This window comes from Aegilops tauschii, chromosome 5 (genome assembly GCF_002575655.3).
Source record: "Aegilops tauschii subsp. strangulata cultivar AL8/78 chromosome 5, Aet v6.0, whole genome shotgun sequence".
NCBI classification, from domain to species: Eukaryota; Viridiplantae; Streptophyta; class Magnoliopsida; order Poales; family Poaceae; genus Aegilops; species Aegilops tauschii.
Window position 1 is genome coordinate 468503037 of NC_053039.3, and position 13214 is coordinate 468516250.

The 13214-nt window shown below is 48.3% G+C and overlaps 1 protein-coding gene across 1 annotated transcript; it reads left to right on the forward strand.

Annotated features, from left to right (window-relative positions):
- The first annotated feature begins 3675 nt into the window (after positions 1-3675).
- LOC109738105 (BTB/POZ domain-containing protein At1g30440) lies at positions 3676-8271 on the forward strand. Its single transcript, XM_020297200.4, has 4 exons — positions 3676-4511; positions 5621-5690; positions 6105-7292; positions 7391-8271. The coding sequence occupies exons 1-4, from the start codon at positions 4438-4440 to the stop codon at positions 7967-7969; spliced, it is 1911 nt and encodes a 636-aa protein (XP_020152789.1). The 5' UTR covers positions 3676-4437; the 3' UTR covers positions 7970-8271.
- Positions 8272-13214: the final 4943 nt, after the last annotated feature.

The following is a 13214-nucleotide window of genomic DNA, read 5'->3' on the forward strand; positions in this document are numbered from 1 at the left end:
TCATCGACATCCCGGGATGACGGACCAGGACTGCGAGCCAGGGTTGGCGTCCTCCGGAGGCGGGATGTATCACTATAAACACTGATGGATCAGTGTATGCAGATACGACTAGGGGAGGGGAGGGGGGGGGGGTGGCTCGCTCTCACCTCTCTTTCCTAGGAGCATGGTGTAAGCCTTTGCCAGGCGCTTCGACCCTTTCATCGCCGAGCTACTGGCCTTTTGGGAGGGGGTCATCTTCGCCCAACTCCGAGGTTTCTCACATGTGATCATGGAGGTGGACTGCTCACAGTTGGTCGACATCTGGAACTCGCGAGGCAATTCTAGATCGGTTGCTTCGCCCATCTTTAGAGAGTTAGTGGAGTACGTCGTTACTTTTACTTCTTTTTCGGTTCGACATGTTGGTAGGGAAACAAAATGTGCCGGCCCATTTTTGTGCTCAGCGTGCATGTACACTTGATGGGACGGAATGCTGGCTAGAGAGCAGCCCGGATTTTATCCGACCCAGCCTACGGGCAGATTGTAACCGACTACTGTTATTTTGAATAAAGTCCGAACTTCGATGAAAAAAAAACTAGGTCGCGTGGCAATCCGTACGCATGTGGCGATAAGATTGGGGGAGTAGTCATAACTTGGATAATACACCGCCGGCTAACGTAACGGGAGACTCTACAAACCCCGATCGAGGAGTTGACAAGCAACGGCGTCATCTGCACGCATGTCTGCCCATGCTATTACACCTGGGGCATAGCATAGAAAATTATTGTTTTGGGATGGTTTAGTTTCCCCGATGTGCTCGTGAGTCGTGGCGTACGGCTCAAACATGCGCCACCAACGTGCGTCGTATCTCCTTGCATTGCACAGGATGGCCTTCAGTAGAAAGAAAAGAAAAGAATCTATCTACGCCAAGATGGTCCGCAAATTTGAGCGCTCAAAGTAGATGGGAAGATCTTAAACCTCTTCGCTTCGTTGTGTTTATCACCCCCAATATATGAGATGTTTTGAACTACCGATGCGATGGAATTTGATTTGATTTATGCAACGAAACAGCATAGGGCAGGGGAAAACCCCCGCCCAGCCCCCGCTGGATCGCTATTTTAATAATGATCCAAAACGCCTTATATTAGTTAACGGAGGGAAGTAGTGATTACAGATAGTACATCTAAGAGCATCTCTAACAGACCACGTATAATGTCGACCGTAAACTGCGTATACAGTTCGCGGAAAAGCGGTTTTGCGGGCCGGCGCGGGCGGCGGCCGAGCAGACCCCGCAAAAGCGGACCCGTAAACCGCCGGCCCGCAAATCAGTAATTTGCATTTCAATTTAGGGCATGAAAACACATTTCTTTGCATCTTTATTTTCTTCAAGGATATTGGATACATAAATAATTCACCAAATCTTTGCTAGAATAGTAAGACAAAAAAAAACAAGAACCACAATCATGCATTTTAGAAGATATCCAACTTTCATAACTGCTCCCAGTAGTTGCATCAACATCTTCTCCATGCATTCATTGTTGATCCGCGGATTATTGATCTTGCATTCTTCATTCTTCTTCTTTGATTCTAAAGAAGTAGACGTTGCTTCTCTTCTAGTTTCTTCTTTAATTGCATATGCAGCCACATCATTAGCCTCAATTCTAGCAACGAGTATACGAACAACTATTAAGTTTCTTTCTATCAATAAATCGATGCATTCTTCTTCTCAAGAGCAAAATGAGCATCCATCTTCCTACAAACATGACCATCTCAATAAGCTATCGAAATTGAACAAGAACATACCTCGTCGTTTTCGCATTTGAAGAATACCCATCCAGGGTGTTTCGGCGTGCTAGATGTTCTGCGTATCACTGTCTGCTTGCAGTCGTCGCACCGTATGAGCGGCATCAGCGAGCCGCTACGCGAGCGACGAGCCCGGACAACGGTCGGCCGAGTACTTGCCGGCAAACCGACGGCGGCGGCTAGAGGACGAATCAGTACCTGCATGCGGGGCTGCGGCTTTGCCGGGGCTTTGCGGGGTGCTCCCCGACCAATCCATGGCTTGGCGCAGCCACCGGTGGCCGGAAACGCCAAATCCGGCAGCCGCGACAAAACAGCCGCCGACCTGTAACTATCCGGCCGGCCGAGGTAGGAGGAAGTGGTGGAGGACAATCTCGGGCGTGTGGCGGCCCGCCGGTGTGATCCCGACGGCTGGTATGGCCGAAATCATAGGCGGCGGTGGAGGAGGTGGGGAGTGCGGGCTGAAATGCCCCCCCCCCCCCCCTCCGCGCTAGCCGCTACCTCTATATACAAGTCACCGATGGGGCGAGGGGGACCAGCATTTTCGTGGGTTGGGGTGGGACTTTTGCCGCGCCCTGCAAAAGTTTTTACGGGTCCGACGTGTTTGCGAGGTCTGGTAGGGCAATATTTTTCGCGCGGACCCGTATGTTAACGGTTATTTTACGGGTCGGGGCATTATACGGAGTCTGCTAGAGATGCTCGAAGCTGGTAACATAGTCCCGAACTGAATTTCGTTGAACCGTGGTGGACATATGTGTGTTCATGTTAGAGTACGTTTGGACACTGCGTACAATGATTGATTCACATACTATATCACAAGTGCAAAACCATAATAACTGGATTAACACCCAGCATCCATGCATCGAGCTAGTCCCAACGAGTTGACCTTCCTTGTGCACCCAGCCGGGCGCGGCAAACAGCGGCGGCATCTGCACGTACACGCAAGCACCCCGCAACTGCCACGCTAGCCCCCAAACAAGCCACCTGTTTTATTTTACTCCTATCACACCAAGGTGGTTTGGGTTTTCTCCAGGCACGTACGTATACTACCGACTACGTAAGGTTAAAGCCATGCACCCCCAATCGAGAACAACATTTGCCGGTAGCCCAAGCTTCCATTTTTTTTTCCCAAAAAACAAATAGCAGTAGTATGAGATATACGACGATTTGATTTGCGCCTCCAAAGATTCTTAACAAAAGGATTTGCAGCTACAAGTGTGCAACCCTAGAACTAGAGGACAACCGTACCTAGATTTGAAAATGCTACGGACGTCCGGAAATATATCGAGGTCAAGAGGACAAAGCGGTGGCTAAGATGCATGCATAAACAAACGTTGCCGGGCTGTACTGGCACACCGCCTCTCTCTCTCTCTCTCGTTCAGAGAATCTGTGTACACGCAGCCCAAGATTTCCAGAGCCTTTAATGCCCTCCTCATCATCAGTAGAAATATTGACTCCCGCGCCAACAACCCACGCAGCAGACTGGCAGGCAGGAACGCACCCCCCCCCCCCCCGCTCCTCCCATACGCACCTTGCTTATTTTTCAAAGAAAAAAGAAACACCCTTTTTTTTCTGGAATATACTAGAACGCCTTCCAAAAATATTACTACTCCTAGCTTTGGGATACTTGCGCCATTACTACATTTTCCCCTTCTCTATCACACAAGTATAGATTCCTACTACTACTCTAATTTATTTCCCACCATTTCCGCTGCAATCGATGGGAACCAGCCGTGCATTTCTGCAGCCGCAACATTTCCGCCTGTCGACCCAACCAAATAATTGATTGATAATAACAACCAGCCATTAGTTGACCTGCTGCCTTGTCTGCCTTCCCTTGTCGTCTGGCCCTTCCGTCTGACGCCTACTACTACCAATTGACCCGATTCCTTTTTCTTCCTCCTCGCAACAAAACAATGTCGAGCTGGCAATGAATTGCCACCAGAAAAGGAAAAAGATCTCTGCAGCTCGTTTACACCCAGTCATGGCGCTGTCCCTGTGACCACAAGCCCTAAAAAATACAGGAGTAGAAGTAGTACTAGAGGGGAAAAAAACAGCGCCAACTGCTTCCCCTCTCCATCTCCACCTCCACCTCTCCTCTAATCAAACTCCCCGAGAGCTTCTTAATCACCCACGAAAGCAGAGAGAGAGAGAGAGAGAGAGAGAGAGAGGAGCAGAGGAGGGTGAAGACACAATAGAAACTGCCGTCTTCAAGGAGAGAGAAATAGAGAGAGAGAGAGCCCACCTCCACCTCCTCCCCCAACCCAACTACTCGCCTGCTGGCCTCCTCCCCAACCCCCATTGTGAGGTGAGGTGATCCCCCCGGCGCCGGCGCCCACCATCAACTGCTTCAATTGAATTGGTGCTCCTCTTTCTGCAACCCCCGCTTGGTTTATTGGAGGAGGAGGAGTAGTTGGATCAGCAGCAGGCCCGTCGCCAAAAGAGTCTCCAACCATGTATCGCTGCTGACCCTGCGCCCTGCCCTCCCCTCCCCTCCCTTTCTTTCTTTCGCGGGGAGCTGACTCCGGCGGCAGCGGGAGAGAGCGAGAGAGAAAGGGGCAGACCAGGCCATGGCCTGAGCTTTCGACTGGTGGTCGGGGCTTCTTCATCTGCGCTCGAGTCCTACTCCCACAGCCTTCTTTGGGCCCCTCGTCGTCCAGGATGGCCGCGTCGGCGTCGGCGTCGGTCAAGCTGGGATCAAAGCCTGACGCCTTCAGAAGGCAGGGACAGGCGTGGTAAATTTCTTGCCCTCATTATTCACTTCCTCCCTGTTCGCACGTTGTTCTTCTCTGCGTTAATTTAGCTTTCATTTGATTTCTGCGGTACATACACATGCTCGCTCTCCCTTGCCCGGATACAGAATTTGGCCTTCTTGTCTTGTTCCTGCCCTTCTTTTCCTACTAGCTGAAACCTGAAAGAAAGAATTTAGGGGAGAAACTAGGACCAGAGTAATTGGTTGGCCTCTTGGGGTTTCTGCTCAAATTGGTGCGAATTTGGTGGAGCTCTGTCTGGGGGTGCCATAATTCACAAGTCTAGCTTGCTTGGCTGGACTGCACTTGCGTGATGCATCTGCTGCAGTCGTTTTGTTTCTACTCCTCTACAGGCCACTTTCATATTCACCTATTTTCAATTGCAAAACCATGGGATTGGGTTAGCAGAGTTGGTTTACTTGCTCCTCCTTGCTTGTCATGCATGGGTGATTGACAAAGAAAATTCAGGGTTGAAAACATTAGTTTCAAAAATGCTATGCTAGTTGCCAAAAAAATTGCTGAAAAGAAGGCGTGAGCCGGAATTTCAAATTTCGTTTTGTTACCGACGACACACTTGTTGATGAGGAATACTTCTCACGAAATCAGGGAAGACTTGCGGTATTGTTCCCCTGCTTTGCTGCCCCATTGCACATGCTAGATACAGTTCCACCATTCAAGTATGGTGGGGGTGTTATTCACTTATTGTACCCACAAATATGAAATATGCACAGTTGAATGCAGTTGACCGCTTCTGCAATCAGTTTGTGGTGGCCGGTGGGGCTCGCCTGCAGTTTTTCATGGATCCACATCACATTGGTTGGCAGCGAGATGCTATCGTTCCTCATTTATAGAGGACGATGCAACCAACATGTAATTATTTAGTAGGGAGCAGGTTTGGATTTTGTTTTAAATGGATAACCCAAGCTTCCCATGTTTCATGAAATCAACCACCTTTAGCACCATTGTTTGTGGCATCAGATCAAAGGGACCATTACCGTCGATATATATATGTTCAAATGTGCTCTGTGAAGTTTCGTATTTAAATACGTCCGATATAGTGATGTTGACTTTTCTTCTGCTTTTGAACCTTCTAGGTTCTGCACAACAGGACTGCCCAGTGATGTTACCGTGGAGGTTGGGGATATGTCTTTCCACCTTCATAAGGTAATATGCATTTCCTCTTAGTGTCTGTAAATTATTCGCCCTCTATGGCGCTAGAAACAGCCCCAGAAGAAAGATATTTAAAGTTTTGGTATTAAAAAGGATGTAGTTCAAAGCATCAAGGTGAACTAACAAACTTTAGTCTCTCGTGACATGCAAACATTGTCTATTATAAGTCAGCAAGGAACTACATGTGGATTTATAGGAATATATGTTGTCTTTATTAAGAAGGATAAGCACTCCTTTTTGGAGAATTAATTTGTGGCAACATTTCATCTTTTGAAAAAATGCACATGACATTGTTAACTTTCTCAGTGGTCATTCATGCATCTTTACTGATTTTTCTTACCTTGTACTTGTCGACCTTCACTATACACTGGCTGTTTTTCTCCTTAATGTTGGTTATCCTCTTTGCAGTTCCCTTTACTTTCCAAAAGTGCCGTTCTTGAACAGTTGATTGAGGAGAGTTCAGACCAGGAAGAGAGCATCATCAAACTAAATGATATCCCAGGGGGTGCAAAATCATTTGAGATGGTGGCAAGATTCTGCTATGGAGTGAAAATAGAACTATCTGCTGCAAATGTCGTCCACCTGCGTTGTGCCTCTGAGCATCTCCAGATGACTGAAGAAATATCTGATGACAACCTGATTGCACAGACAGAAATGTTCCTTAACCAGGTGGTGCTTCGTAACTGGAAAGATTCCTTGAAGGCCCTCGAAACCTGCGATGACCTTCTCCCTCATGCTGAAGATCTTCAAATTGTTAAGAGATGCATCGAGTCATTAGCATCGAAAGCAACCACTGATCCGAACCTGTTTGGCTGGCCGATAAGGGAACACGGCATCATGCAAAGCCCTGGAGGCAGTGTACTGTGGAATGGGATCAGCACCGGTGCCAGGCCCAGAAACTTCAGTTCAGACTGGTGGTATGACGATGTTTCATCATTGAGTTTTCCCATGTACAAGAGATTGCTATCTGGCATGGAGTCTCGACGCATACGGCCTGAGATCATCGCTGGTTCTTTGGCATACTATGCGCGGAAGTACATCCCAGGACTCAGTAGGCGCAACAGCATGGGAACAATGCCCCTGGCTGGCACTCTTTCTGATGTAGAACAGAGGAACTTGCTTGAGGAGATCGACAGACTATTGCCTGTTCAGAAGGGTTTGGTGCCTACAAAACTCTTGCTCGGGCTGCTTAAAACATCCATGATTCTGAAAGCCAGCTCCACCTGCATTGCCAACTTGGAGAAGCGCGTCGGCATGCAGCTTGACCAGGCCAGTCTGGAAGATCTACTGCTGCCAAACTACTCTTACACCATGGAAACACTGTACAATGTGGAGTGCGTGCACAGGATTCTTGAGCACTTTCTGGCAATGGACCAAGCCAACGGCGGTTGCTCCCCGTGCATCGATGACATGATGGCGTCCCCTTCCATGATACCGATCACTGCTGTTGCTAAGCTGCTTGATGGCTATCTTGCAGAGGTTGCACCGGATGTCAATCTGAAACCTCCGAAATTCCAAGCTCTAGCATCTGCTTTGCCTGAGTATGCCCGGCCACTAGATGATGGCCTCTACCGCGCCATTGATGTGTACTTGAAGGTACATCTTGTATCCTACTTCTATCTGCATCTGCATGACATACGCACAATCTGCATTTGCAGCTGCATGACATCATTTTGATTTTGTGTTGCTCACAGGCACATTCCTGGCTATCAGAAGGCGAACGGGAGCAGCTATGCCGGCTGATGGACTGCCAGAAGCTGTCCCTGGAGGCGTGCACCCACGCGGCGCAGAACGAGAGGCTGCCGCTGCGCGTGGTGGTGCAGGTCCTCTTCTTCGAGCAGCTGCAGCTGAGGACCTCGATCGCGGGGTGCCTGCTGGTGTCGGACAACCTGGAAGGGTCCTCCAGGCCGCTGCGGAGCGGCGGGGTGGCGATGTCCGGCGAGGCCGGGGGGTGGTCGGCGGCCGTGAGGGAGAACCAGGTGCTGAAGGTGGGCATGGACAACATGAGGATGCGGCTGGCGGAGCTGGAGAAGGAGTGCTCGGACATGCGGCAGGAGATCGAGAAGCTGGGGCGCGGCGGCGGCGGCGGTGGCAAGAGCGGCGGCGGCTGGGCGTCCCATGTCCCGAGGCGGTTCAGCCTGAAGATGAAGCCGCAGATGTGCAGCACCCAGGAGGGGTCGGTGAGCGAGCAGCAGAAGAGCATGAGCGCCAAGCTCGACAAGCTGCAGGCCAAGCTGTCCAAGCAGAAGCGCCAGCTCTCCGCCGACGCCTGAATGAAACGCCAAACTCCCTGGTTACTCCTGTGATTTTAATTAACTTGGTGTGAGCTGTGTTATAGTTTCCGTAGCCGTTTCGTTTAGGTTTACATGTGCCAAGTGCAGTGTTTTGAGTCCCTTGGTGTGAACATTTCTGGTGTTTTCTTTGGGTGTGTTGGTTAGTGGGAATGGAAATGTGTAGCAAAGTTATCATGTTGCTCTGTGTTTACTGAAGTAGTGCAAGTGGTCGTCAGTTCGTAGTTGAGGGGACTGAAATAGTACTACTATCTATGCACATATCTTGATCATTTGGACTTGTAGATCATTTCCTCTTTGGTTCGATTGTTCAAACAAAATGTTCAGACACGCAACGCACGGTCAGTATCATTGGCACGAGTGGTGATTTGTGTGGACTGAGAAAGTTAAGGCCGCTGCAAATAGTCCAGTTGATTCCTTTGACCTCTGAAGCTAAGCATCCTTGTCTGCTCTGCGAAGGCCAGAGTCTGACCAGAAATCGCCATCTCAGGTCAATGCAAAGAACCTGTGACACATCAAGCAAGAGAATTGCTGACCAAATCAAACAGATTCTGTGGCCAGCACGGAGCCATCGAGCTGGCAATGCAGATTTGATGCATCTTTTCCACATCATAAATCTCTAGGTTTCTCTAGAAACCAGAGGGAAATCTCTTTTGTACTTTATTTCTTTCTTTCTTACTAGCGGCGCAAAGCGAGCTCAGCAGACAGTGTGATATCTCTACTCCTATAAAAAGCTGAATTGATGATGATGTGCCTGTCATCCTTCATTTACAACCATTCGATATACATCCAACGCATCTGAGACAAGCTATGTCAGTTTTGCAAAAAGACCCCCGTACTCCACTCGCTTGTTTAGATAACCCCCTGCCTCTCACGCTCAGTCATCTCTCCCTCTCACTTCGTCTAGCCATCTCAGAAAAAAACAATAAGGATCTGGAGAGGTCGCCGCTTTCGGCGCCCGTCTGCCCCCAACTCCTCGCATGCCTTCTCTCGGGCTGCATTGCCAACCACCACCACGACCCGCTCCTCCTCGCCATCTCCTCTGCCCCCTTCCAAGTCATCCTGAGTTACATTCGTGGTGGTCTAGAAAAAATAAACAAAATCGATACTCAAAAAATAATTCTTAAAGATTATTTTTTGCAAAGCACAATAAGAGTTATTTCTTCAAAAGTTTTGGATGCAGGTTGAACACTTGAACGCTTTTGTTTGCAAAAGATATTTTTATATCTATTTGCCTACATTTACTATTCACCCAGATGCTTGTGAGCCCTAGAGAAGAAATAATATCTGAAGAAACCTATCGATATTTGTTACACATGAGATTACCCCACATAAAATAAGCGACTCCCGGATCAATGCATTTCAGTGTTCCGTGCAACGCACGGGCATCTTACTAGTGGACAGAGATGATCAAGATGGGAGGCTCATCTGCTTCATGATATATTTGCTCGACTAACCCTTGAAGTTGTAGTACTCCCTCCGTTCCCTTATACAAGGCCACTATGAAAATTACATTTTGCATATATATACAAGGCCACTAACAGTAATCGAGGCAAAAATTAATGATGTTTTCTCATACTAACAACTTATTTAATACTTGCATGCATGTAGTCATAATAACTATGTGCTAGTTCCTTCACATTCCTTTCCTGCATGCATGCATGCATATTAATGATCCCGGTTAACGGAAAAAGTTGGCTTGGAGGGAGTACATTAATTGAAGCAGTTTTGAGTTCCTTTTCTTCCCGCGCCGCATGTTGTTTTTCCTGGGTGATGACAATGGCATCAGAATTATCTTATTAATGTTCCTCATCACCAGCTATACCTGGCCATGGGCCGGGCCAGGCTTGGGCCGGGCCTAAAAAAGCCCATGGCAGAAAACTGAGGCCCAGGCCCTCCCAGGCCCTACCATCGGGCCTACTTTTCAAGCCCAAGCCCGGCCCATCTGGTAAAAAGCCCTGAAAAGCCCTTAGGGCTTAGGGCCGTGGGCCGGGCCTCTCCTTAAAATGCCAATATGCCAAGCCCAAGCCCGTCCAGGCCGTGTTGGTGGGCTCAAAACTCAGGCCCAAGCCCGGCCCACGGGCAAGCCCATCCCTGAATTTTAGGGCTGGACCTGGGTGGGCCGACAGGGCCGGGTCGGAGATGGCCAGGACTCACCAGCCCAGCCTGGTGACAAGCTAAACACATATTTTACTGCGTTCTGTTTTGCCCATCAACTGGCTCCTGCCGGTACATACACTCCTGGTACTCAAAATTATATTTGTATAAATTTGTTATACACTCCTATGTTTTTATATCCATGAAAGGAACCTGTCATGGATTCGATTGGCCGCCACTTGCAAGAGACAGCCAAAATAAAAAGTTTGTTAGCTCAGTGCATCATTGCATGCTCCGAACCAAATGTACACCCGCGTAAATGGACGTCAACGTTCATTGTGTTTCTTGGAGCAACTCCAGCTGAGTCACCAAAACAGCCCAATCATCATAATAATCACCAATATACCACCCCCTAGCGCGCAAAAAATAAAATCACCAATATAACGATTTTAACAAATAAGACCGCTCTAGCAAACCTCGTAGCGTCATAATTTATGAAGGATGCTCTATATCGAGCTGGCTGGCCTCCTAATTTGAAGGTTGTGGGGCTTGGTTTTTGGAGGGTTCGCCTTCCAGCAACCACGAGAGGAAGGTTCACCTCCTCATCATCCTCACGCGTGGTCCACCTCCTCTCCCTACCAATGGCGCGGGTGGCCAGCGCCCATCACATCATGAAGCGAGCCAACTATTCGTGGACGTCGTGTGCCCAATTGCCAGCGCCCTTCCCGCCAAGATTCGCCGCCTGCTGGAATAAAAAGGTCGTCCCTCTTTCTCTCCACTTCCACCATCCATGCCTCACATAGCTCCTCTTCCTCTCCACTTTCACCATGTCGGTTCCCCCTCGACCAAAAAAGGTTTTTCTCTCGGAGGAGGAGAAAGGACTGCTCGATGAGGAGGAAGCAGCAGAAGATGCCACCAACATCGCGGAGGAGGAGGAGTGGGATCGCCGTGACGCGGAGGAGGCCATCCAGGAGGATCCTGCCCTCCTCAATGAGTAGTCAGATTCTAATCCCAAAACACTTGTCATTGTTTGGGATGTCAAGCATATCTACCAGCAATTCCCGTACAGGGCAGGAAAGGTCTCGCACACACAACTCATATCAACCATCACGTGCTCCTCCCCGCCTCACTGTTAAGGAGGCATGGGATGAGCGATACGATGCCTACACGTTGATTGTACGACCCGATGAAACTTTTGAGCAGACCATCGCTGGGCAGAGGCTGGCGTTCGAGAGGAACGTCGATGTATGGCTCCACTATGAGGAGGCACAAGTGAATTTCATGGCGGAGCGGGAGCGCATCATATGGCGCCGATTCAATGCCAATATGATTCGATTTGAGGCAAAAAATTGCGCAATATTGGGTCTCCCCCCCCCCTCCCCAAGCATTACAGTTAATCTGTGTTTGCGCACAACAATCACAGTCTCCGAATGGATATGAAGCACGCTCCATAAGACATATGATGACCCCACATATGGCGACTCTGCTAGTGTTACTTTATTCGACACAAGAATACAAGGTTTATTGCAATACAATAGGAGGCACTAACACTAGGATTGTTGTGAGACAAACTGAATGAATGAATCAAACAACCTTATCCATAAATGATCATTGACGGTACAATACACCGGTGACTTCTCGGAGGGGAGCCTGACAGCAGGCCTACAACAGGGCCCATATGGCCCAGACAGAGTCCGACGACAAGAGGGAGTCCAGAGACCCGGATAGAGCTTGGGGACCATCTTGGTGAGCAAGAAAAGAGGGCAACAGAGCAAGATGGCGTGAACTCTCATGTAAACCCTAGCCCCTGTCATCAATATAAGATGGGCTAGGGGTAGCCATTCCCATCTACACCCATAATCTATAGTCTCGATAGGAAGAAAAACCATCTTCATTGTAATCCCTCGCACGAGGAACTCCACCATGAATACAGATCATAAGCAGGGCATATGGTATTACCTCCTTCGGAGGGCCCGAACCTGGGTAACCCCCTCGCGTGAACTCCGTTCTGACACTTTCGACCACGCTCGCCATCCTACCGAGAGTATTGACGCTTCTACGTGTCGTCAATCATAGAATCTATACATGAAGGGCATACATGATGTGAAGATGCGTCGGTACATGGGGGCGTGGAGAGCGTCACAGGTTGCTAACCAACTGCACAAGAGATTTTACGAGTAAGGCTACACTTCAATTACAAGGTTAAATAAATCCTAACACTTCCATTAATCCTTGCTTGTCCTTGCGACCGATCATCCTTGGAATCATGTCCTTCAAAAACTTAGTGGAAAAAATTAAGGAGAAATATATAATATGCCATTAAAAACTCCTTCTGAAAACCCAGCGAGATAATAAGGAGAAAATAATATATTTTCTTCATACTTGTACTGATACAGCTTCATTAGAAACCTTACATGAGAAACAGTTAGGTAAAAATCACAAAGGAAAGAGTGCAATACCGAAGATCTGATGATCTTAACAGGTTATAACCTATTAGATTTCTCCCCCTGAATTTTGTAAGTCACCGAGTCGCCTCATACCAATTCCATTTACTACATATTTATGTAACAGATAACCTGGCAAGGACTTGGTAAAAAATCAACGTTGATTATTACATGACTTCGTTTGCAAAATACATATTTCCCTATTCTTTTGCAGTTCATGTGGATAAGACAACTTAGGAGCAATATGCTTTGTAATATTGCTCTTAATATGCTAAGAGCAACTCTAACAGAGTCGCTATATCAGCGGTGAGCGTAACATATACGGAGCACGCTTCATATGTATATGGAGGCTGGTCAGGCCACACGTAAACTCATAGTCGCCATATCTCGTCCTTCATAATTTGCTTCTTTCCTACGGGAGATATCTTCCCATGCCTAACAAGTGCAATATCTGCGTCAGGATTAAAGTTAGCTCCTGAAATTGTGACCTTTCTCGACAAGCCGGAGGGTTCAAATTGATCAAATTCCGTATGCCGGTCGCACACATGATAAAAAAAGCGACAGAAATGTGCTCTCGAGGTTGACATTTTTTTGTTCCAGAATCACCCATAATACTAACAAGCAATAATTCATTGTCGCGGGTCTACCCCCCCCCCCCCCCCCCCCCACCCACACACACACACAAT

Coding starts and splice junctions, on each gene's coding strand:
- LOC109738105 (XM_020297200.4), top strand. CDS start 4,438: ATGGCCGCGTCGGCGTCGGCGTCGGTCAAGCTGGGATCAAAGCCTGAC. Junction 4,512..5,620: donor AGAAGGCAGGGACAGGCGTG/GTAAATTTCTTG, acceptor TGAACCTTCTAG/GTTCTGCACAACAGGACTGC. Junction 5,691..6,104: donor TGTCTTTCCACCTTCATAAG/GTAATATGCATT, acceptor TCCTCTTTGCAG/TTCCCTTTACTTTCCAAAAG.